Source organism: Simochromis diagramma, unplaced genomic scaffold (assembly GCF_900408965.1).
Source record: "Simochromis diagramma unplaced genomic scaffold, fSimDia1.1 OVJJ01000585.1, whole genome shotgun sequence".
Taxonomy (NCBI): Eukaryota; Metazoa; Chordata; class Actinopteri; order Cichliformes; family Cichlidae; genus Simochromis; species Simochromis diagramma.
The window spans coordinates 5,615,933-5,639,884 of record NW_024387398.1 but is presented as its reverse complement, the minus strand read 5'-3'; the positions used below and the strand labels follow the sequence as shown (position 1 = coordinate 5,639,884).

At 38.1% G+C, this 23,952-nt stretch overlaps 1 protein-coding gene across 3 annotated transcripts in view; it reads left to right on the top strand.

Annotated features, from left to right (window-relative positions):
* fstl5 (follistatin-like 5) overlaps nucleotides 1-23,952 on the top strand; it is a 198,425-nt gene that overhangs the window by 141,257 nt on the left and 33,216 nt on the right. For all 3 annotated transcript variants that reach the window (XM_040010097.1, XM_040010096.1, XM_040010095.1), the window contains 2 exons: nucleotides 12,430-12,591; nucleotides 13,241-13,375. In XM_040010097.1, coding sequence (XP_039866031.1) covers nucleotides 12,430-12,591; nucleotides 13,241-13,375 — 297 coding nt within the window. The remainder of the gene's footprint in view (nucleotides 1-12,429; nucleotides 12,592-13,240; nucleotides 13,376-23,952) is intronic.

Sequence of the window (23,952 nt, the reverse complement as noted above, 5' to 3'; positions counted from 1 at the left end):
CTGCTGTTATGATCCCAGCAGTCTTCAGAGTGTCATCGTATGCACAGTACAGTGACACAGCATTAGGTGATGTTCATAGGAAACTGCTGTCATCACAAGTAACCAGATGCACAAAATATCAGAGAGAGAGTGTAGTTAGGAAAAATGAGCTATTTCGTGTATACAGGGAGTGCAGAATTATTAGGCAAGTTGTATTTTCGAGGAATAATGTTATTATTGAACAACAACCATGTTCTCAATGAACCCAAAAAACTCATTAATATCAAAGCTGAATGTTTTTGGAAGTAGTTTTTAGTTTGTTTTTAGTTTTAGCTATTTTAGGGGGATATCTGTGTGTGCAGGTGACTATTACTGTGCATAATTATTAGGCAACTTAACAAAAAACAAATATATACCCATTTCAATTATTTATTTTTACCAGTGACACCAATATAACATCTCCACATTCACAAATATACATTTCTGACATTCAAAAACAAAACAAAAACAAATCAGCGACCAATATAGCCACCTTTCTTTGCAAGGACACTCAAAAGCCTGCCATCCATGGATTCTGTCAGTGTTTTGATCTGTTCACCATCAACATTGCGTGCAGCAGCAACCACAGCCTCCCAGACACTGTTCAGAGAGGTGTACTGTTTTCCCTCCTTGTAAATCTCACATTTGATGATGGACCACAGGTTCTCAATGGGGTTCAGATCAGGTGAACAAGGTAGGCCATGTCATTAGTTTTTCTTCTTTTATACCCTTTCTTGCCAGCCACGCTGTGGAGTACTTGGACGCGTGTGATGGAGCATTGTCCTGCATGAAAATCATGTTTTTCTTGAAGGATGCAGACTTCTTCCTGTACCACTGCTTGAAGAAGGTGTCTTCCAGAAACTGGCAGTAGGACTGGGAGTTGAGCTTGACTCCATCCTCAACCCGAAAAGGCCCCACAAGCTCATCTTTGATGATACCAGGCCAAACCAGTACTCCACCTCCACCTTGCTGGCGTCTGAGTCGGACTGGAGCTCTCTGCCCTTTACCATCCAGCCACGGGCCCATCCATCTGGCCCATCAAGACTCACTCTCATTTCATCAGTCCATAAAACCTTAGAAAAACCAGTCTTGAGATATTTCTTGGCCCAGTCTTGACGTTTCAGCTTGTGTGTCTTGTTCAGTGGTGGTCGTCTTTCAGCCTTTCTTACCTTGGCCATGTCTCTGAGTATTGCACACCTAGTGCTTTTGGGCACTCCAGTGATGTTGCAGCTCTGAAATATGGCCAAACTGGTGGCAAGTGGCATCTTGGCAGCTGCACGCTTGACTTTTCTCAGTTCATGGGCAGTTATTTTGCGCCTTGGTTTTTCCACACACTTCTTGCGACCCTGTTGACTATTTTGAATGAAACGCTTGATTGTTCGATGATCACGCTTCAGAAGCTTTGCAGTTTTGAGACTGCTGCATCCCTCTGCAAGATATCTCACTGTTTTTGACTTTTCTGAGCCTGTCAAGTCCTTCTTTTGACCCATTTTGCCAAAGGAAAGGACGTTGCCTAATAATTATGCACACCTGATATAGGATGTTAATGTCATTAGACCACACCCCTTCTCATTACAGAGATGCACATCACCTAATATGCTTAATTGGTAGTAGGCTTTCGAGCCTACACAGCTTGGAGTAAGACAACATGCATGAAGAGGATGATGTGGACAAAATACTCATTTGCCTAATAATTCTGCACTCCCTGTACACGTGTTGTGTGAGTCTTTTGTCTTTCCTGCAATAATTTGGCCAAGAACTATACATGTTGGACATTTAGTCGTAGTTCTTAAATCTATATAATTACACGGATGTTTTTATTGTGGGTACATTAAACACATAAACCATAGACCTTTAATCAAAAAGGAAATAGCTACTGTAATATAACAAATTGATATGTGGACATCTTTTTAAAGGCTTAAGACTGTTATGGTGCATTCAATAACTTTGAGCCATATACAGTTTAAATATGCTTGTTTCTTAGCTTACACTGGATGTATGGATGTTGCCATACCTCAAACTTTTAGTGAACTTAGCGAGACAGCATATGAGAGCTGTACAGAAAAAATGCACATGCTGAACAAGTTAAGTTATAAACTTACACATTTAGTTATCTGTGACATTTCTGAACACTAAATCTATGATAATGATGGCTGGAACAAGCTGGTCCAAGGCTGTTTAAAATGTCCCACGAGCCTAACTTTAAGTATCTTGGGCTGAGACATGACTGTTCAGTGCTTCTTTTAAGTATTTTTTGTTTCAAAATAAAAGCTTCTGGTACAAATTACAGTAAATAAAATAGCAAAACAGGTGTCATTCATGTCAGCTATTTGCATTTTACTAGAACTGAATTTATAATCAACGAACTATTACAACTATTATAACTCTAGTTGTATCTTTCCACAGAAAACAAGAAAACCCAAAACATCTGTTCTTTTTTAGTTTCTTTGTTTTTGCTTTCTATTGTTATGTTCAGCAGGTGCCCTGTGGACCAAATTTCCCTCATTTAAATTGTATTATTTAAATTCCTTGTTGTAAATAATGAATCAGATAGAAAACACACAATGAATGAGGAAAAAGTAGCCCAGCCCCTGTGCACACGTACACTCATTACTGTTTTTGAGACAGAAAAGAAAAAGCATATAAACACAGCATCGTGGTATTCCTTAGAGATCCATTATACTTAATTTCCATTCCAGATCTTTTTTTTAATAACACTCCTAGCAGTCTTACTTTTGTTTTACCCTTGGAAAGGACTTTTTCAATCGCTTTGTGATTTTTCACATAGTGCACTGGATTCAGGCTCTGGACCAAGCTGTTTTCTGAGCATGATTACTTCCACATATCGATGGGAGGCATGCAGGTGAAAGAGTAATCACAACCGAGAGAGAAAGCTTTCATCGTGGTGTGCATATTTGTCCTGGTGTGTGGCTGTGGATGTGTGTGGACAGTATTTCAAGGTGGTGTATGAGTCGGTGTCATAGGGAGATGTACAGAGGCTCATGTGTGCTATTAAGAGTGTGTGTGTCTGTGTGTATTTAATAGCATGAGCCACAAGTTCAATTTGACTGAAGTTCTGTACCAAGACTGCCAGGCTTAGTTGGAAATCTCCCAGTCGTGTGATGGTGAAGTGGTCTCCTGCCATGGTGTTTGTGTGCTCCACGCTTGTTTGTGTATGTGTGTCTCTGCACGCCTGCTCATCTTCTGCAGCGCCATGGCCGACGGGAGCCTTGCTGAGTGATTGACGACTGGCTGGGGAGCTTTATGATGGAGCTGTCAGCCCTGCTGTGTCGCATTCTCCTGGCAGTGGCTCTCCTGACACTCTCAGAAACACATCAGAATGCAACTTTTCTCACATCTTGTCTGAATTGAGTTTTGAGTGGAAAAATCCCCCTGCTTGCCTCGCTCTTTTCGTTTTCACGAATGTCTGGGAAAAGAAAATGGTGATTTGCACGCAGGAATCAAGTACGTGCATATGCATTGATGGACTGTGTGAGAGAGGGATTTTCGAAAGGATGAGTGTACACATTCTGTTGTTTTGGGGACTCTGGTGAAAGAGCTGGATTTACTGTGAGAGAAGGCAGGCTTTGTCAAAAGTCTTTAAGTTACATTTTGTGTCATTAAATATCACTCTATCAGAGTAGCTATACTGTCAAAGCATATTGTCAGGCTTTCAGCTGACATAATCATTGGCAACAAACAAAGCAGTTGTGTCTTCAGAAACACCCAGTGCTCTCAACATCAAATAAATTGCGTTAATTTCATTTAAAACTACATTTAAAACAAAATACAACTCTGATATTATCTTTCTTTTTTTTTAAAGAAAGAGAGAAAATCACTCTACACGTATAATTTAAACCAAAAAAGAGACATTTTAACCATTACCAGTATATAGCAAATGTATAGTGAGACTTTCTTAAGCAGAAATTTTGTTTACGCTCCACAAGAATGATTCTGAGTCCTACTGAATAAATTTCTTCATCTTGTTCTCCAGATTGAAATGATGGCGGTCAACAAATATTAATTGTTGCACTAGAGAAAATATTGATACTGTAACACTGTTTTAACTATTCATTTAAATAATAAGTACAATAGACATAACATTGTCACCATAACGATCTTTTGCATCGGCAGCATTTATTTTTCTGTTCCGTACAAATCCTTAGAAGCTCAGCATTTCCAGTGCACAGCTCACTGCACTCTTGGCTCTCTGAGTTGAAAAGTGTGATTTTAGGAACATGGCCATACTCAAGACGTGAATGTTTTGTAACCAGAAAAGAATAAACACTCAAGTGTGTAGAAGTGCTCTAAAAAAATGGGTCCGAAGCAAAATCCAATGTGTGTGGACACAGAGCCTAATTGATGGAATTGAGCAATCAGATGGCACACCTGGTATCATTGCCTGTTGCTTTGTAAGCACATCCAATTATTCCTGATGACAATTTTAAAGCCAAAAGCTCGAAGCTACATATGCCCTCATGCCTCTACTCTTTTTATCAGGGGAACTCCTCTTTTCAGGTATCTTTGGTGTTTTGCTGGAATGGTAACACTGGGAGAAAACTGGGTACAACATGCAAAAATAGTCCCCTGGTCACTTATTAAACTGTAAAGGAATGCGCTGTAATACTTTCCTTTAAATGATTATATTAGTTTAAAAGTTTCACCCATTAAACTCATAAAAACCCACACACACATACACACATGCACAAACACACTTTGTAGTTAATTGCTATTCGTAGCAAACAGTGCTTGTCCTAAACTAACAATTATCCCAATTCTCCCGATAATATTAGCTAAATTTGTTTTGAACTTAATTACATACATTAAGTATGACTTTCAGTTATTGCAGTGCCACAATTCAACATTTCAATTTGCTCTTATCCAACACCGCACAAAGCTTTCCCTCTTTTTTCTAATTTAATAGATGTGCACGGTTGGCTCACCACATTTTAATTAATTCATTCTACCTCAGGTGGGAATTAAATAACTTGGTGGACTTATCGAACGCTACCAGTGACCGTAGGGCAGGATGGGCTTTCTCCCCCACATTCGTACAGTCACATGGGGAATTCACTGACATGAGCTTTTTCTCAAATAATAGGCCTTTAACTAAGCAGTGACCTTTATTGGGCTCTGTGGGCAGCCACTGGGAATTATGGCAACATTGATAGAACTTGGCACCTCCTACGCAGGTTTTAGCCCCCCACACCTGCTTTTTAGCTCAGAGTAACAACTGTAGGCTGTAAATGATAGACAGCAGTCAGATTTTTGCAGTCATGATGCATAAGCTGTATATTTGAAAGTGTAATTTGCAAGAAAAAATGCACTGCTCTGCTATTTGAATAGCTTTTCTGGTCTAAAGAAGAGGTAAGAGCTGATATCCCCCATTGCTAAATATGACTTATGACAGGTAGAAATCCCATTTTTATTAATACTTATTCATACTGATATATCCTCAGAAACTTTAGTATTAGAAATCTGACACAACGCTGCAAAGTCACAGTATGCAGTGTTTTCAAATGTTATTTAAGTACTGCACTACAGCACATGTAATTTTATTGCAAACATCCTTTAGAAGCTGTTTGGAATTTGAAACTATTGCCACAAAGTCAAGGTTTCCACGACCAAGAATAAACACTAAATCTCTTTTTAAACAATAACTTTTCGAAAAGACAAAACCTAAACATCTGCAGCCCAGATGCAGTTGATCCAGCTCAGGATTTGGGAATTTTTAGATATAGCACAATGAAACATTTTGCATCATATGTTCAAAAATGCATATTGGAATAATATAAGGAAAACTGGAAGACAGTGTATCAACGTTCTCAAGTAAAATATCCCAAAATAATTTGGATACAAATCTTAACAATTCATGCATGGGGGGGAATTTTCAGCCTTACGTAACCTCAACCTGCTCTTACATAGTTAATTATGTATTTATGTTGTGCTGAACACCTTCATGAATAAAAAAGTTGGAAAAACTAGGCTAGGTTACAAAGATTTTGGCAGGCAGTTATTCCTTCCCATCACAGATGTTTAGTTGAACTAGGTCCATGAAACCAACAGAGGACCCACTCACATGGAACTGCTGGTCTGCCTGCACAAGCCGCTGTATACCCATTCACAGCACTGATTAGTCCCACTCTTACTTACTGTGTAATAGCACCTGTACATGCTGAAAGTATGCTTTGACTGTAACCTACTGGACTCCAGTAGTGTTGTTACCAGCTATGTATTGGATCGTAGTTCAGAGACCTCCAGCTGAAAGCGCCAACCAGTTCCACCTTCTGAAATCACACAAGCAATTTACTCAAAAATTGGATGAGATGTGAGCGCAATCTCATCCTATCCACTTTCCATCAGTCTCAATAGTATCAGAAGATATTTCTATATACTGTATTGGCCTTAGCAAAAGACCACCCTGATCACAACCTGGCTGCCACTTTTCAACAGCTGTTTCAGACTGAGAGTGAAGACTAAAAAAATGTGATCACATCATATTTGGTATCTTTGAAATCACATTAAAATAGCAAAAATGAATTTTGCTATTATTTTTTAATACAAATTTATTCATAATCCTATTTTAATTCTTAAAGATGATGATAATGATAAAGGAATAATAGTTGTAAAGTTGAAAAAAAGTGGAGTTAAAGCTTTATTGTATCAAAAAAGAGATAAAACATATGACACACTTTGATGACTCAAAACTTAAAACCTAAAATAAGACAAAGAGCTACTGTGTCTGATCTCCTCAGACAGCTTGTTCCTGAGTTGGAGCGCCTGGCCTCTAAAGGCTCAAAGCCTCCACCTTTGAATTTCAAAAAATATCTCTGCTGGACATCTCAGGGTGTATTAAGGCTTATAAAGGTATTGTTATGCTGTAAATCTAATAAATGTCTGTCTATCAGAGACTATAAAATTAAACTATATGGAGATTGTAAATTACATCTTTATTGGTTTGAGTAGTCTTATAGCAGCTTTATTGACCTGTTTAAGCATATATATTTTATACCAGGTAAGACAGAAGTAATGATAGTATTGGTTAATTTTCCAAAAGCATAAATTACAGTATTAACGTGTGGATTTGTTTATTAAACCATCACTAAACCTTTGTGAAGCAGCTGATGGAGCTACATTAATGTATTTTTTTTCCTTTTTCCTTCACAGTCTTTAGCACTACTTTCAGATATCAGTAAAATACCACTGAGTGCCTAATGTAATTTTCTTCAAGTCCCCAATTTTTGCAAATGTAATTAACAAGAAAAATCCTGTTGGGTCTGGGCCAGTAGAGAGCATCATCAAGCAAGCAGCATTTAGAATACATTTGCATTTGTACTTCTATGATGTACTTTAAAGAGCTTATGCTTGAAACTAAGTGATATTATTGCACTATGAGTAAAAAAAATTGAGCGTTAATGCCTTCAAATCAGAGGTGTGGGATCCACTTCCCCAAACCTGGCATGAGTGGGAGTCTGTGAAACCTCAGTCGTTTTCAAATGTATGCTGGTAGACCTTGTGATTCACAGGCATTTACACATTTTATTCTTCACCCCTCTCTTACTTTTCATTTTTGTTGCCAGGGTTTGGACTCGTGCCTTTCATGGCTCCAGAGGTCTCAACACACTTTATCCTTTCATTTTAGACCCTTGCATTTCTCTACAGTAGTCGCAGATGGGAGGATGAGAATGGTATCTATCTATCATTGCTTTTTCCTCGAGAACCTACCAATGCTGGAGGCAAAGGCTTTAACTGACATGGCTCCAGACCACCATGGCCTAGTCTTAATGTCTACTTGGGATTCTGTAGGTGACAAGTCCTCCACTTATAAAAAGCACTCTGTGTCATAGTAAGCTGCTTTTCTATCTAGTCGTCCATCTTTCTGTGACCTCGGGATGTCACAGAGCAACTCCTGCCTCAGACATCCATACCTGCCCCCTTCCACAGCCCTGTTAGCTGTTATTTTCTTAGGTTTTTAAAAGCCTTGATTATCCTTTTTTTCTTCTTTTAATTCCAACACACTAATTAACACAGCTTTGTCAGACTGCCTGAGAGGTTTTTAATGATGGGATACTCAGGGGAACCTGGCTGATCCATGCTTGCGCTATACAGCTGTTGATTAATGGGTTGTTGTTGTGGGCCAGGAACATGCCATTTTTGTCACGACCCTCTTTCTTTAACACCTCCACACAAAAAATACATCCCGCCACTCAGTCTAATATGCACCAGTAGAAAAATCTATAAAGTAATTTAACATCTTATAATTTAACTACAATGAATTCAGGTTAACAGTCAGAAACACAGTAAGAGCACTGTGAGGAAATACAGTGGCTTCATTTACATTTTCCAATACTAAAATCCATTCTATTTATTCAAATCATCATTTCATACTTCACAGTGATTAAATTTACACTCGCAATGACAATGATATGACAATGACATTAGCACTGTACATAAAGAAACCTGGTTAATTAGATCCTTCTCGTGTGCTTGATGTATTAGCTATGCAATGCATTCCCCCTTCATATGATTATTTTAAAATTATTTATTAATTTATCAAACGAATTTTAATAAATGCCACCTGAAGTATTATAACTCAGAAAGATAAAGGTTGCAAGCTTCTGAAACCTAATATGATGCCAGACATGACTTGGTATTTCAAAATGTCAATTATAATCTCACTGCAGGTGTGTTTGTACACACTTTACAAAGTATTACAAAGCTGGACTCTTAAATTATACATTGATGCTAGATGGGATTATAAATATACATTTTAACTCAAACGTACAGTTTTTAAATTTAATGTTGCTGAAACAACAAAGGGATAAAATAATAAATCTATCTGATCGAGAAATCACTCATCTTTGGAAAAGAGAGTTTATTACAGAGAAATGTCTCTTTCCAAAATAAAAGCTATACTATACGCTTCTTCTGGGCTATATTCTCAGCAGCATATTAAACATGTCAGGTCCCCATAAGGAGAATCATGTGCTAACGGCTGTCTAAATCAGCGGTCCCCAACCTTTTTTGCGCCACGGACCGATTTATGCCCGACAATATTTTCATGGACCGGCCTTTAAGGTGTTGCGGATAAATACAACAAAATAAAACTAGTACCGGTACCGAAAAAAAGAAAATTTATTCATAACACACGTGAAAAGACCCAGGAAAACCGAGTAAACGATGAAAACGATAACAAGATAACGCTGAAAACCGATAAAAACCCTGAAAACCATACATTTCACACCTGAGCCTCAACTCTCGCGGCCCGGTACCAAACGACTCACGGACCGGTACCGGTCTGAGGCCCGGGGGTTGGGGGCCGCTGGTCTAAATGGCTCAGGTAAAGTTTGTAGCATGTGTGCTTGTTGTTTTTGTCTTCTTCCACTTGTCTTTGCACTACGATGATGTCAGAGTAAATATGCAGTCATATTCATTGTGTTCCCACTAGTGCTGTCAGCGTTAACCTGAAATGACATTAACGCCACAACACGGCAAATCTCCGTTAACAAGCTACCGCGGATGGCCCCGTGCGTGGGGCTGGACGGCGTCAACACGTTAACGAGCAAACTGCGCTAACGCACTAGTTCCCACCATGTAATTGAGCATTGCATCCGACATACTGTTTTACTTTTATCCATAACGCGCTTACCTTCAGGGTCATACTTCACATGAAGACCAAAATAGTTCCAAAGGCCAGATCTGAATGAGGGTGGGGGAGGTTCAATTTGCCATGTTGCAACGAGCTTAGCTTCTGTCTTGCTAGCTTGCGCTGCGCTCAGTGGATCTGCGCTCGACAGTGCAGCTTAGGCGGAGTAGTCGAACGCAGATCCACTGAACTCTCAACACAGACAGCATAGTCAGAAGAAAAGTTGATAAAATAAATTAAAAATTTTGTATTGTTCGATACATATGCGTACTGAACCGAAAGCACTGTATCGAACGGTTCAATATCGATACGAGTATCGTTGCACCCCTAATATATATATATATATATATATATATATATATATATATATATATATATATAAACAAACTCTCTGCTGTTTGGATTGCTTGTTGGATATCTCGTTCTTGCTCCTTGCCAGGTGCATCACATGCACATGTTGCAGGTGTAGCTCCACATTGAGATGATGGTTTGTGTCACAGTTAAGCTTGTTTTCCTGCACTTCTGGACATTACCGTAGAGCTTGCCATTGACTGTTTGATTGTGGGGTACATAGTTACGTTGAACAGCCCTGTGAACATTGAAAACAAATAACAACCATGTTCATGGTCACGCTTTCTGTAGCTGACTCGTCTCCACGGACGATTTTAAAAATGGGGTCAGTTTCATACAAAATCTGATGTTTGTGCTTTGTTCAAGTTTTGAGGTTCATAGTAAAACTGCACATGGTCAGAACAGGACTTTCAGGGTGCAATTGGAATGTAGCAGGAGTTATAGGAACAGTTTATGGCTGCAAAAAGAGATAAGATAAGATAACTCTTTATTGTCATTGCACAGTCATACATAGTACAGTAGTACAATGAAATTGGAAAACTGTCCTACGTCGGTCAGATAAACCAGAGCACTGACCAAATATGAATCACATATGATTGTTATGCTTTTTAGAGGTGTAGTAGTGAGACTCCAATCGTAATGTGCTAATTGACATAAAAGTCACATAAAATGTGATATTTAAAAAATTATTTTTATGGTTGGTGTATTCAGGATGATTGATATAAGGACGCAGGTGTAGATTTGAGCTTCCTTTTTAAACAGCTTGTATTTACCGAGTAAACAAGTTGTTTCACCAAACAAGGCACTCACAGAGTGATTTACAGTAAGCATATGGCACAAAAACAGATAAGCAAGGAGGATTGTAAAACTTATGCTCTTCACCCCACCCCAACTCTTTCTCTCTCACACACACACACACAAACACACAAACACAAAAGAAAGAAACAGATCTTTTGGGGGATTGTGTGCGCATCTGTGAGGATATTAAGCCTGAGTAATAAACTTTATTCAAATGATTGTACAAAATAATTGTCTCCCAGAGTTCTATGCAATCAGCATTGTAACTGCTAAGAGGCATTGGCATAAGCGGTGTGTCTGTGTGGCTGTGATTGGTAAGGTAACCTGAGTGCCATAAGAACCTTTGTGGCCCACTGTGGACAGTGTGTTGGCAGTTGGGTTGACGGGAGCTCCAAAGCCCGGGAGTGCTGTGGTTACCAGATGGCCATGGCAGTAATCTTCAGTCCTTTCACTCACCTGGCTGAGTAAAGACTTCCTCTAACCCAGTGCCCACAGGAAATGGTCTCTACAGCACGTCTGCCTTCTCTGCTTCTGCCAAGAGTCTTGCTTCCATCCTCCGCTCACATCTCTGAAGTCTGTTTCAGAAAAAAGAGGGGGAAAAAGGAGGTGCTGATTTGGGCCACAGAGGCTCAAAAAGGATCGCTCAAAACAAGATGGCAAGATGGAGAGATTTGATGTCTCTACTTTAACTGCTGCCAGGCTGTCATCCTTATATGTGACAGGCTCTTGTGGAATGAATCATGCTGTATTTTTATGGATGCTCTGTAAACAGTTCATTGTCACTGTCCAAGTTTGAGTCACCATTCCAGTGAAAGAGTCTCCTCAGACATACTGCTATGCCTCTGAAAGGTTTTATCATTGTTATGCTATTCAGAGAAGTCTTCCGTCTATAAAGGATTATTCAAATTCATTCTTCTGATATTTTCCATGTTTTGTGGAGCAGGGCTCTAACAAGTTGGCCCCCGGGTGTAGAGCAAAATTTGTGGCATAATTCTCAGCCAATGCATAAATGCATATTATTAATGTATTTGTGTGTTTTATAGATTTATGTTAATTTATGGTTCTTGGAAGTACAATATGTCGGAGAGAAATTTTTGTTTGTCTTTGCTTCAGGGTAGGGTAAACAAGTGAAACGGCAGCATGACAGTAGCACCGTGTGCAGAAATGTGCCAAGTCAGCTTTTGGAACAGTTTGCAGAAGAGAGCGACATTTAGCTTTTACCTTTTTTATTTTATTTTTTTTATTTCTGTACACATTTTGTTTTCTCTTCTTCTATCCCCTCATCTCCTTCCTGACAGGAGGTTACAGAAAATCAATAGCTACCAAGTGAACAGAGGTTCCCTCCCTTATTTATCTATCTGATTTGTTTGGCTTTGTGGAGCACATTAACCTTATCTAAAGGCATTCGGTAATGCTGCAAATGCACTCAATCCTATTGATAGTTTATGCTAATTCTGAGCCATAAGTTCAGAACTTGTTGTCTTCTTGAAAACGTCTTGTTCAATAAGGTTATCCAGCTCCTCAACTGATTCTAATGTAAACAGCAGTGAGGGGTGCAGCAGCATTCATTCATTTCTGTATGCTGTCTGTCTCTTTTCTCGTACACCATCTTTCAGTTCCTCCTGTCATCCGAGTTTATCCAGAGAGCCAAGCCAGGGAGCCGGGTGTCACTGCCAGCCTCCGCTGCCATGCAGAGGGCATCCCCAGCCCCCAGCTGTCCTGGCTCAAGAATGGCATGGACATCACAACCAAGCTGTCCAAACAGCTCACTCTGCAAGGTAAACAGGAGTAATGAGTTTACTGCAAGTGCATCTGTGTATTTACTTTTTCTGTAATTGTTTTTACCACCACTCTCACACTTTTTATGCTAATATCTGACCATGGTTGCCATCACTTCATGTATCAAAGAGGACTGGGTGACATAGATGATGGCATGTTTTTCTGATATTCTCACACATTTGTCCTGTTAGTTCAGTGGTTGCTTGGTTGGTTCTTGTGACTAATTTTACTGTAAAGCTGTTTGTTTGAACCGGAGGCATTGTTAGATTGATGTCACCAAAAGATGCACAACGTCAAAGTCTTTTGTCCAAATTCTATATCGAACGCTCAGAAGTAAAGTTATCAAGTGTCACTTGATTCTCAGAATAAATAGTGAAGATTGCTTTTCCCCTCAGGTTGCTTTCAAAAGCTACAGAGCGGAAAACTGTCCCAGATCTCACAGAAACACAGCATGTGCCACATTCTAACTTTGAACTCCCACCTCTTTGAAATCTCCCCGAAACAAACCTTTCACCCTTCTTCCAAACACATAACTGTTATATAATGGTAGCAGAGGATGGTAACATTGAAGTCACCTTTTATCTCTTTCCTGAAGGAAAATTGTCTTTTTATTTTTGTCTTTCCCTCCTGTTCTGTTGTCCCTCGTAGCTAATGGAAGCGAGGTTCACATCAGCAACGTACACTTTGAGGACACCGGCGCCTATACCTGCATCGCCAAAAATGAGGCCGGCGTGGACGAGGACATCTCTTCGCTCTTTGTTGAGGACTCTGCGCGCAAAACTTGTATGTATAAGTCATGATGTCAGTGTCTGCTTTTTTCTTTTTCTTTTTTATTCAGGGGGAAAATGGAGCCATGCAAATGGAGCCCTTAATAATTTATCCTGTCAGCTCTTAATAGTTTATATCCTGTGATGCTGCGATGAAGGAAGAGGAGTAATGGTGATACTATCTTTACTCTCTGTCTCTTGGCTTGAAAGCAGGGAGAGTTGTTCTTTTACCCTTTCATCCACTATCATGCCATTTTTGTTCCTCATATTGCATCTGCGTCTGCCTTGATACACTAGGGTTCAAACCAATCATAATTTCTATTAGTGCTGACAAGAATAATTTAATTAACTGATTAATTATTAGTTCCAGAAGTGACAAACATGCCTTTTCTACTTGCACTTTTTTTAAAAAGTGATCATTAATTGAGCATCTCTTGGTGACGGTTTTCTGAAGAGATAAATTTCACCTCGGGTGTAGTAATTTTTCATCATTTTGAGAGATTTGCATAATAAATAGTTGATTAATCTTAGAAGAAATGGTAGATTAATCGGTTATGAAAGTAATAAGTGCAGCTGTAATGTATTTATGAATAAATCAGTTGCTGTTTATTCTATAATCACAAGCATAAGGGAAAATCTTAAAATAATTCTTTGTTCTATAAAACACTACGTAAACCAAATACATTACATTTGCAATTATGTAAATGTAAAACATAATCTTTGATCCTGAAATTTGATGAGGGGAAAAGATCTAAAACCATGATCCACATCACCACGATTTTTTTTAATACCTTTATTAATTGATAAGGTAACTGTCAACTGTCAGCATGTAACTTGAGGACACTGATAATCATCGTATTCGTATTTGGAAGCTTTTACAGTCTAAACAAACTCTTCTGATTCCTCTTCGTGAATGGAATCACACACTCTAATTAACGTTGACCTTCTTAGAAATGTCAAAATCTGTCTTTGGTGTCTATGACCAGTTGTTAGTGTGTTGTATTTTCCTGTGGGTAATTAGAGTTCCCAAACAACACACGCTTCAACTTTGCAATCCGGTCACACATCACGCACAAACTGTCCCACACCGTCACCTGCCAGACCCGGTGCCTTTAGATGCGATCCCTACAGTACGACACTTCCTCCGCCCCGCCTGTCACGCATCAGAGGATCATACTTGGTGAGGTCAGAAGTCACTCCTATGCTTTGAAGCCTTTGAAGCTCTACCGCGGGCAAAATGGTGCTATGAGTTAGATATAGCAGACCCTTTTGGAGTGAGTTCAAAGGGATGTCAGCTGACAGGCAGACAAGGTTGCACTACTACATTACGAAAGAGAAAGACAGGAAAAGACAGACTTTACTACACATGCTGTTGTCTGTCTTGGATATCTGAAGACTGCATTCTTGACCTGTTCTGCTTTTCCCATGAGATTGTCCCCTTTATTCAGATACCAGTTAAGTGAGCAAATAGAAGCTGACTGTCTATTTTTCCTGAACTGGCTGCCTCTATGAGCCTGAGGCTAATGTGAGGTGTCAGCTCACAAAGCCTTCATTCCACAAACACAAACCTCTATTTCTAAAACAAATACACATCCATTTCACACATAAGGGGACACCCAATTAAAATTCACAAGGGAACTTTAAAATGCATGATTGTCAATTTTCATTGGCACTTAAGGTGTGGCAAATACACAAATGTCATTCTATTGATATCAGTGATTTCAGCATATTAATGGTCTATTTATTTAGTCAAAGACCACAAAGAATAGCCTTAAACCTGCATCTTTGCTAAGTGTCACTTCTATATAACCAAACCTGTTTTTACAACTAGAGAAGATTTTTTTTTTTTAAATATATTAAAAAGAAGATGCTCTTTCTGTTTGTAAAACTTGTCTAGTTTAGACTGGTGGCTTTTACCTGTAAAGTTTTGCTGGAACTCAGCTATTTGTTACCTTTTCTATTCTGACGTCAGGAAACACTTTCCTAATAGGTTTATGGGCTCGGTGGCTATTTACAAGTGTTATTAAATCTAACATGATGCTTATTTTGTCAGTCATGGTCCTATTATGGCATTCTAAGTGCTGCAAATCTCTCGAATTCTCAGGCAGGTCTACTCCCTGCTTGTCATGTCTGGTATGAAAACAAAATGATGGCAATGGGGAAAACGCCAAGCTGAGGCTTCAGAGTAACCTCTTGTTTTATGTCCGCCTATTATGTAGGGTCTATACAGCCATTACAATGGAGGGAGTCATTCATTTGTTTTAATAGGTTTTTATTTCTTTGCACTAGCATCCAGTATGGCAGCAGGTAGCATTTTCCCTCATTGGCAATTATCCATCCATCCCATTGTCCTGCAAATATTGTATTATTGACACCACAGACTGCAAGAAAAAAAATGGAACTTGAACCTATGGACCTACTTGTTCCTTGTGCTTTTTGTCTTGGTCTTGTTACAACCCATATGGAAAAGAAATAGTAAAAACTTATATGATTTACTCATGAAAGTGGCCACTTTCTCATTACTTTCATATATTGTTTTAGTAAGTATCCAAAACATACAAGTTTCATTATATAATTTTTCAAGGGATCTTATATCTGTTTTCACTCTTGTATGCTTTTCATACAAGTTTCACACAAGACAGATACAAACTTTATAAGATTTATATATATCTTTTCCATATGGGAAGTTACAAAGTGTTGTCACATGCCTGCAGGCCGGATATTGAGAAACTTGCGACTGAAGGATGAACTGAGTTGATTTTCAAGTTTAAAGACTGAGCTTATTGTAAGTCCTTTCTGTTCTTCTGAATGTGATCTCTCAGGAACTTCTGAAAAAATACTTTTCTTGCTATTATTCAACACCAAAACGCAGTAATGGTAGGATGTAAACTTTGCCTTCAGTTGACAGAGGCATACAATCCTGGGGTGGCAATTCTACAAATGTACACTGTAAGACAGAATTACTGTGAATGTATAGAAAACACTTGATAGTAGGTATTCAGCCTTACAGATGTAATTAGAACAGTTGAAACATGTCAAGTCAGAAAAATCCCTCATGCATGCAAACTATAGGATCATTAAAATAAAGTAACTATCTTACAAAAACTTCAAAGATCACCTGTAAAACTGGATTTTTTTTCAACCCTTTTGTCTTTAACAGCCTATCATAATCCTGTTAGTTAAATTCATCTTGATAGCTTCTCTTCCCTTTGTCACCATGGTGTGCTTTATGGAGTATATGCAGCCATTATTTTCCAGACTGATTGCCATACTATATTAAATTATTATCTTTGTGCTTCTTTTTTTCTCTTTTTGGACAGTTGTAGCTCCAGTTTTGATCACAGGTGATTTAGTTTCTGCAGAGATGTGAAAGTTGTCTAACGTTGCTTTGAAATCTTGGATATCAAAGAGTTGATATTTCAGAAGCTGAAAATTGTGTCTAATTGGCATCAACTCTAATATAACTCCCCTTTAATATCATTTGTACCTTTTGTTTAAGTTATTTTACATGTATGGCCAAGTTAGGTTTATGGGATAGACTTTATTGATTGTATTTGCATTGTAGTCAGCACACCAAAAATTGTTAAGCAACAATGCTTATGAAACAAAGGTTAAATATCATCATTATAAAAGCTGCAATGAGCTGTAAAAACCCTAAAAATCCACCAGTTCTTATTTAAAAGTGTGTGTGTGTAGTAGTTTTACCTTAATATCTGTGAGAACACTACTGTGGGGACAAATGATGTCAAATATAAAAATACAAGCAAGCTCTCTGAGTGGCCCTAATGTGATGAACACTGGCACATTCACATGACTAATGGTTTAACAGTTTATTCCAGCCGATTTTTTGTTAGTCGTGCTGAGGTTGTCAAGCCAACAAATCTTTGCAAAAAAATTAAATCAACTCAATTAATATAAAAACATTAAATAAAAATAATTAAATACAGACTGTTCGACACTAAAACATCACCTCAGCTTTCTTAGCAACAACAGCTTTTGATGGTTCTTTTTGCATAGGGACAAACATCGCGATAAGACACATCTTTTTTTTTTTTTTCCTTACCTGACCAGTGGGCATGCAACTGTCTTATGCAGCAGGATCAGATATGAATCAATTTTAAATCTGACAGTCAAAAGAATAGTGTAAGAATAGTGTAAGAATAGTGCAGTTAATAGTCCGGTGGATTTACTGGTAGCAAGGAGATGTTCTTTGTTGCTTCATATGGAAACTATAAAGAGAGCTCCCTCGCCTAAATTGCATACTAGTGGAAATACATCTGAAGCTGATTATTTCCTTCTGTGTGAAAAGTGACAATTATGGAAACTAACCTTCATGCATTATTCAGGGTTAGATCCAAGAGGTTAACGATACAGGCATGTGCAAACTGGACAATATATACGCGCTGATCATGAGAATTATGCATGAAACAATAATAAACTATGATCTTGGTAATTCCTCCATTCATAACTTAATACAGCAGACCAATCAAAACCAGACATCATTCATCAAGTTACACTGTAGATAAAACGCTGTCTTCTTCACATAGAAAACACAAGTAGTCTGGTATAAGGGAAAGACAAAGAGGTATTGGATTCTTTAGCTTTACAAGTGTAATTAGTTTAATGGTCACACGAGGTCATGTCAAGTCAGATTTATTCCTAAAGTGCTTTTAACGCAGATCCATCACACGGTGCTTTACAGCTGACAACTGTGTGTTTGTGTGTGTGTTTGTGGAAAACAAAGTAAACTATTAAGCTGTTTCCACTCCATCTAAAGGTTTTCCTGGCTTGAGGGAAAAGGCGTGTAAGGTGTTGACTAATTAAACAGATTTAAAATGTGTTTTTAAAACAGCCGCATACTGAAATTAACTAACTCAAGAAAAGAGAATACACTGATACAACAAATGTAAGATATATGCATGTAAAACAGAAAAAAAAATATTATATTTAATGTTTCACGTGCAGCCTGTTAAGAAATAATAAATGAATTCGTCCCTATGTTCAGATAATTTAATATCTGAGCATAGAGGAGAAAGGCTGACTAATATAAGTTCAGACTTGTTTGTGTCTGTGCAGCTGTGTAAAAAGATGAGACAAACACAAAACTCATTAAATCTGTGAGGGGGTTGCAGGTTTGAGTTTTGACCCCCTGTTGTCATTTGCATTATCTTGGTATTTGATTAGCCTCTGCAGATGGACAGATATTCCTATTGGGCTCTCCAATCAGAGGCTGCCACGGGTGATATTTCAGAGGAAAGCTACCAGCTGTTGTCAATACATCAGTGTTTAAGGCCAGAACACAGACACCGAGGAGTCTAAGATGCTCATGTGTATTGTAATCTACAATGTACTTGTACTTTAACACAACAAATTTAATCAGGTTTAGCTAGTGTTGTTGTACACTGCACCTGGTTTTACCTGAGAAATTGTCTGAGTAAATATTGAAATGTTTGTCAAGCAGCTGTTATTTAAAAAATATCATCATTGATTTACCGCGGCTTTATAATGATTAGTGCAAACAGATAATCCCAGTATTCATGCTTGGAGCATGCAGGGTTGTCTATTTTACTTCTAATGTGTGTGTAAACGGCGGTACGTGTGCAGTTCTCAGTCCCACTTCATGCTTACGTGCTCAGTTGACAGGCTTCATGTTGAAGTTATTTAGCATATATTTGTCTATTAACCCATACAGGTTGATACTATTTTACATTTGTGTAGCTATTAGATTAGACAGTAAGCATATAGTACTTTGATACACTATTAATTCTCTATTATTAATCGATGTAGCTAAGGAACTGCTTGACAGCTGTCAGAAATAGTTCCCAGAAAATAGTTCCTGTTTTGTCAGACAGACGGGTATCCCTTTTGAATAACAGAATACTTTGGTATGCAGACTAGTTCATGTCTGCAGGGTCCTTTGGCTCAAATCATCATACTTCCACCACCACCATGTTGACAGTTGATATGAAGTGTTGCTATGGTGTTGGTGTGTCTGTGCATTATGGCCGGATATCTCTACTTTGGTCTTGTCCATCTAAAGGACATTGTTTCAGAAATTATGAGTTTGTTCAGATGCTACTTTTCCAACCTGCCACTTTCTTTTTACAGAGAAGAATCTTTTTCTAATTGTTTTGTCATTAACTTTAAATTTAAAATGCCTATTTTTTTAAGGATTGCTTCCTCTGACCTTTAAAACACAACTGAATGCGCCAGTCCAACAAAGTAACAAAACTTGCAGTTTTATAAAGGTGGTCACAGTTACTAATGATCAGTAAATCAGTAGCAGCATCAGTCTCTTAATTCCTATAGAAGCAGCAAGGGTCTGCTTAGTTTTTCCATGTAGAGTTTGGTGGAAACTTTAAATTTTTCATTTGACGGTGTCCTTCTCAGCCATCCAGTATTTAATCTCTGTCTCCGTTTTACAAGAGCATGGTCACCCTTTTCTTCTTAAGCATGGAACTTTCCACCTTAGGCAACACAGTTTGATTCTTTCCCCTTCATTTCCAGCCAGCAGAGACACTGGCAATTAGACAAGTTGGTTAGACTTTACCTGTTCACCCCTTTTATCTTTTCGTCTCAAAGATCTTTTGGTCTGTCACATTGTCTTCTGAGTCTGAGCTTATTCTCCACCTTGATCTTCATCAGCAGCCTGCCAGTCTCTCTATTAGCAAAAGGACCTGCCACAAACTTTTCACTACTTTTCAATTGCAGCAGCTGTTTGTAATAATAAGTAATTTTAGACTGTTTAGATAAAGTTATGATTAATGACCATCTGTGCCACCCACCTATGCCACATAAATCACAGTCTTTTCAGTTTTTTCCTCATTTAAACCCACATGCTGTAGTACATTTGGAGTGTGAATCTAGATTAGCTCCATGTGATATCATGTTGGGCCAGAGAGGCTCTCTAAAGTCATTGGCAGTTATTACCCATCCAAAAAACAGCATCTGGTTTCATAAGATAGTTTCAGGGAGACACTATGGGGACAAATATAAAGGGAAATTTTATAACTACTGAAGAAGTATTCTGTACAAAACCAATCCTAATTCTTACTGTGATTTAAATTTGCATACAGGTTTAGTCATTCTCAAATCCCTAAAGCCATTTAAAATAATGCCTATCCATAAATATACAAAGTAAACTTACAACTCAACTTTTTTACAGACCGAGGATGAGGATTTCTTAAAGGCCACAAATTATTCTCATTTTAAGTAGACTTTATTATATGTTTTCAGAGGTGACATACACGTCAGTAAGCACAAGTAGTCTGAATACAGTAAAAGCAAGTAGTTTGTGTTTCATTTTTTGATGTATTTATCAAATGAATTACAACTATAACCTTTGAAGTATGGTCATTTCTAATAAAATGTACTCATTGTTGGCTCTTTTAACTGCTCTGTTATCAGAGTTCACTGTACAAAGAGAATGACGTTGGCAGGTAAGAAACAGATTCACTGACTGCTTCATGGTGAAGACATTGCAGACCCGAAGGCAGTGTTAAAAACTTTGAGTGCCTTCTTGATATGGGGAGGAAAACTTCACCGGTGATTCTACACAAGCATGAAACAGTATACTGGAAGCCAAAGCCAAGATAGAAAATTCCCTCCATACCGTGTATAAATGGTGTCTCTGGATCCAGATCAGTTTGTGCTGTCTTGAGCAGGACATTCAGTCATATTTTATTTGGTAATGGAAGATCGCATTGCAGAAACAAGTTAATTATCCAGTTCATAGTAACTTAGTGTTTCTGCAGTGATACAGTTAACTGCTCTGAGTAAGGACACTGATCCTACTGATGGAGATTTACTTCTGCCCTGATGATTTTGGAGAGGATATCCTTAAGAATGCAAGTCAGACTTCAGAAACTACTCGCTCATGTTTCATCGTTACTAAAAAGAGCTCATCCATTAGCTTGTACTGCTAGCTTGGAAGGATGATTTCACTTGAAAAGTGCTAAACAAATGGAGATCCTGCAACGCCAACTGTCACATTGTGTAGTGGGGCTATTTATTCATGTGTGGACTTTGGGAATATCCAAATTTCCCACTGTGTTGTTAGTTTAAAGTCTCTGTTTTGTGACTTATAGAATTATGTGATTGCAGATTTTTTTTTTTTTGTAAATGAAACAATAAAGTAAGACGAGCCTTTCACCCTTTTAAAGCATATCTTTAGGCTCTGGCGCCGACTCTGAATTTAATAACAGCTGGGCTCTGTTAGCTGAAGATGTGCATTAAAAGTTTTGGAACACCTGCTATATGTGTGTAATAATTCATATTTTTCACTAATCAAAAATTGGACAACCAACTGCAAACACTGTGAATCATTTACATACAATACTTAAACACCCCTAAATAAAAATACTTTTTCACATATAATTGTAGTACTTCTGGTTTTCTAACTTTTCGATGCTCATAAGTACTGACTTAATTGTGTTTATGCTCAGGGACAACATATGCACATTATTAAAACAGACGACATTTGCCTCAAGTGCCAGAATCAAGGACGCTTTCAAGCAAAAGCTCAATACTCTGATCCTACACAGGATGAGATGCTTGTGGGCATGTTGTGGCAGCAGACTACCCTTGATCCACCAGCATTGATCTGAAACAGACAGAGATTTAAATGACACGTTGAGATTACATTTGGAAATGTTTTAGAAACCTTCCACATTACTTTTGTGGAAAGTAATGATCTCTTTCTGTGGAATCATTGTTTATGACCCGCCTTGGGCTTCTCATTCAAACACTTCAATAAAAGAGAGAGGAGAGCTGAATAACTAACTAAGGCAGTTGTCAAAGGGCTGAATAAGGTATTAAGCAGGAGATGAATTGAAAAACATGATTTGATGAGCAAGGCATGAGTGATCTTTTTTAGATGAATCCACCAGAGGAGCTTGGAGGTCAAAACCTTCTCTTCACAGGCGCAGCACTGAATTGTTTTTCTCTCAGATTTATCCAAGCACTTTGTTGTTTGGGAAAACCTGAGCAGTCACTATTCTGAGATCTCTTTAACAGAAGCTGTCACCAGCAGGCAGAGCACCATCCATCTCTGACAGTCTGCCGCTAAACTGGCATAAATATCTGCCCTTCACAATGTGCCAATTATTTCTGCAGTGTCAGAGGATCTGCGAGACTCAAAGCGAGTGTTTGTTGCTTTGGTCTCTCCACTTTGTTATGTCTCCACATTATGCTGCACTTCATACCTCATATCAGGGACTTACAATACTCTACAGTGAATCTAGTGGCCCGAGTTACTGCTTCTTTACCTTCATTGAAGTGCACTCGTGGACCAAATAAAGAACTTTTAATTATGCAGTTATTACTAGAAATAATCTTGTGAGAAAATCTGCCTTGCACCGTTTCAAGGGCCGATCATATCGTTATCGTCTAAAGCAAGCCACATATTAACTTTATTTTTATGCCCACCAAGGGGTATATGTGATTAATTCAGTGTCTCTGTGTATTTGTTAGCGAAATTACTTAAAAGGTTGCAGGTGGATTTTGGAGTGATTCACGATCTGGATCCAGGAATTTTTGGGAGCAAAACTGGACAATTCATGTCATATCTTCATAAATATGAAATTGAAAAGTTAAAAAAAAAATGGGAAACATGATCTTGGCTTTCTCAAGAAAATATTACAAAGTAATCCAAATCTGGATATCCACTTGGCTCCAGTGACTAAACTAATGGATAGTGTGGTGGGAATGTTGAACAGAGGTTTGGTCTTGGTGTGCTGTTTTCTGTGCATGCATACGTTGTTAATCAAGGTAGCTGCTCTGCTCAGCAGTGGTTTGATGCAGCTAAAGTTCTACTATTTTTGACGAGTTTTAATTAGAAAGATAATTAACATATACAACACAGCGTGGTGGTAGTAGTTGTCTACTGTAGCCTTGACCCTTTGAAAGTGGCCACTTTCAGCCGTTTTACCGTTAATAAATGAGTCACATTACATTGCCTTGCCAAGTGAAAATATTTGCTTACTATAACAAGACAATTGTTTCCTTTTGTGCCGACTTTCCTTTTTTCTGTCTTACTTTGTGGTGGCTGTGCTTAGTGTATAGCCTCCCTCTAAAATATGTGACTATTTAAGAAAAACAAGAAACTAAAGGAAGCATTCAGGTTTTTTTTTTAATGCAAAGAAAGAAGCAGCTGTTTAACAGGTGGATGGAATTTTTAAAATCTCCATTAAATATTTTTGTATCTGAATCTTTCATTTTATATAATTTATTAAAGTTACAAGTAAGTTTGTTACTGTTACAATATTTTAAGCTCACTTACAGGATAACGTATTTTGTCAGATATGTTTAGTGTTTAATTGCAACATGCATTTTTCACTTGTCTCTCTGTTAGCACAATGATTACATTTACGTTTTTGATACTTTATATATATATCTCACCCTGGTAACCCATTAAAGCCACATGTTTTAACACTATGGCTGTTTGTGGCATGGTTAAGAGCAGATGAGGTGAATAACATTGATGATTTCATAACAGTGCAGTGTTCTGCTGGGAAAACATCGGCTCCTGGCATTCATGTAACTTTGACTCGTACTACTCACAGATATTAGCCTCCCGAGCAGCACCTCACCAAA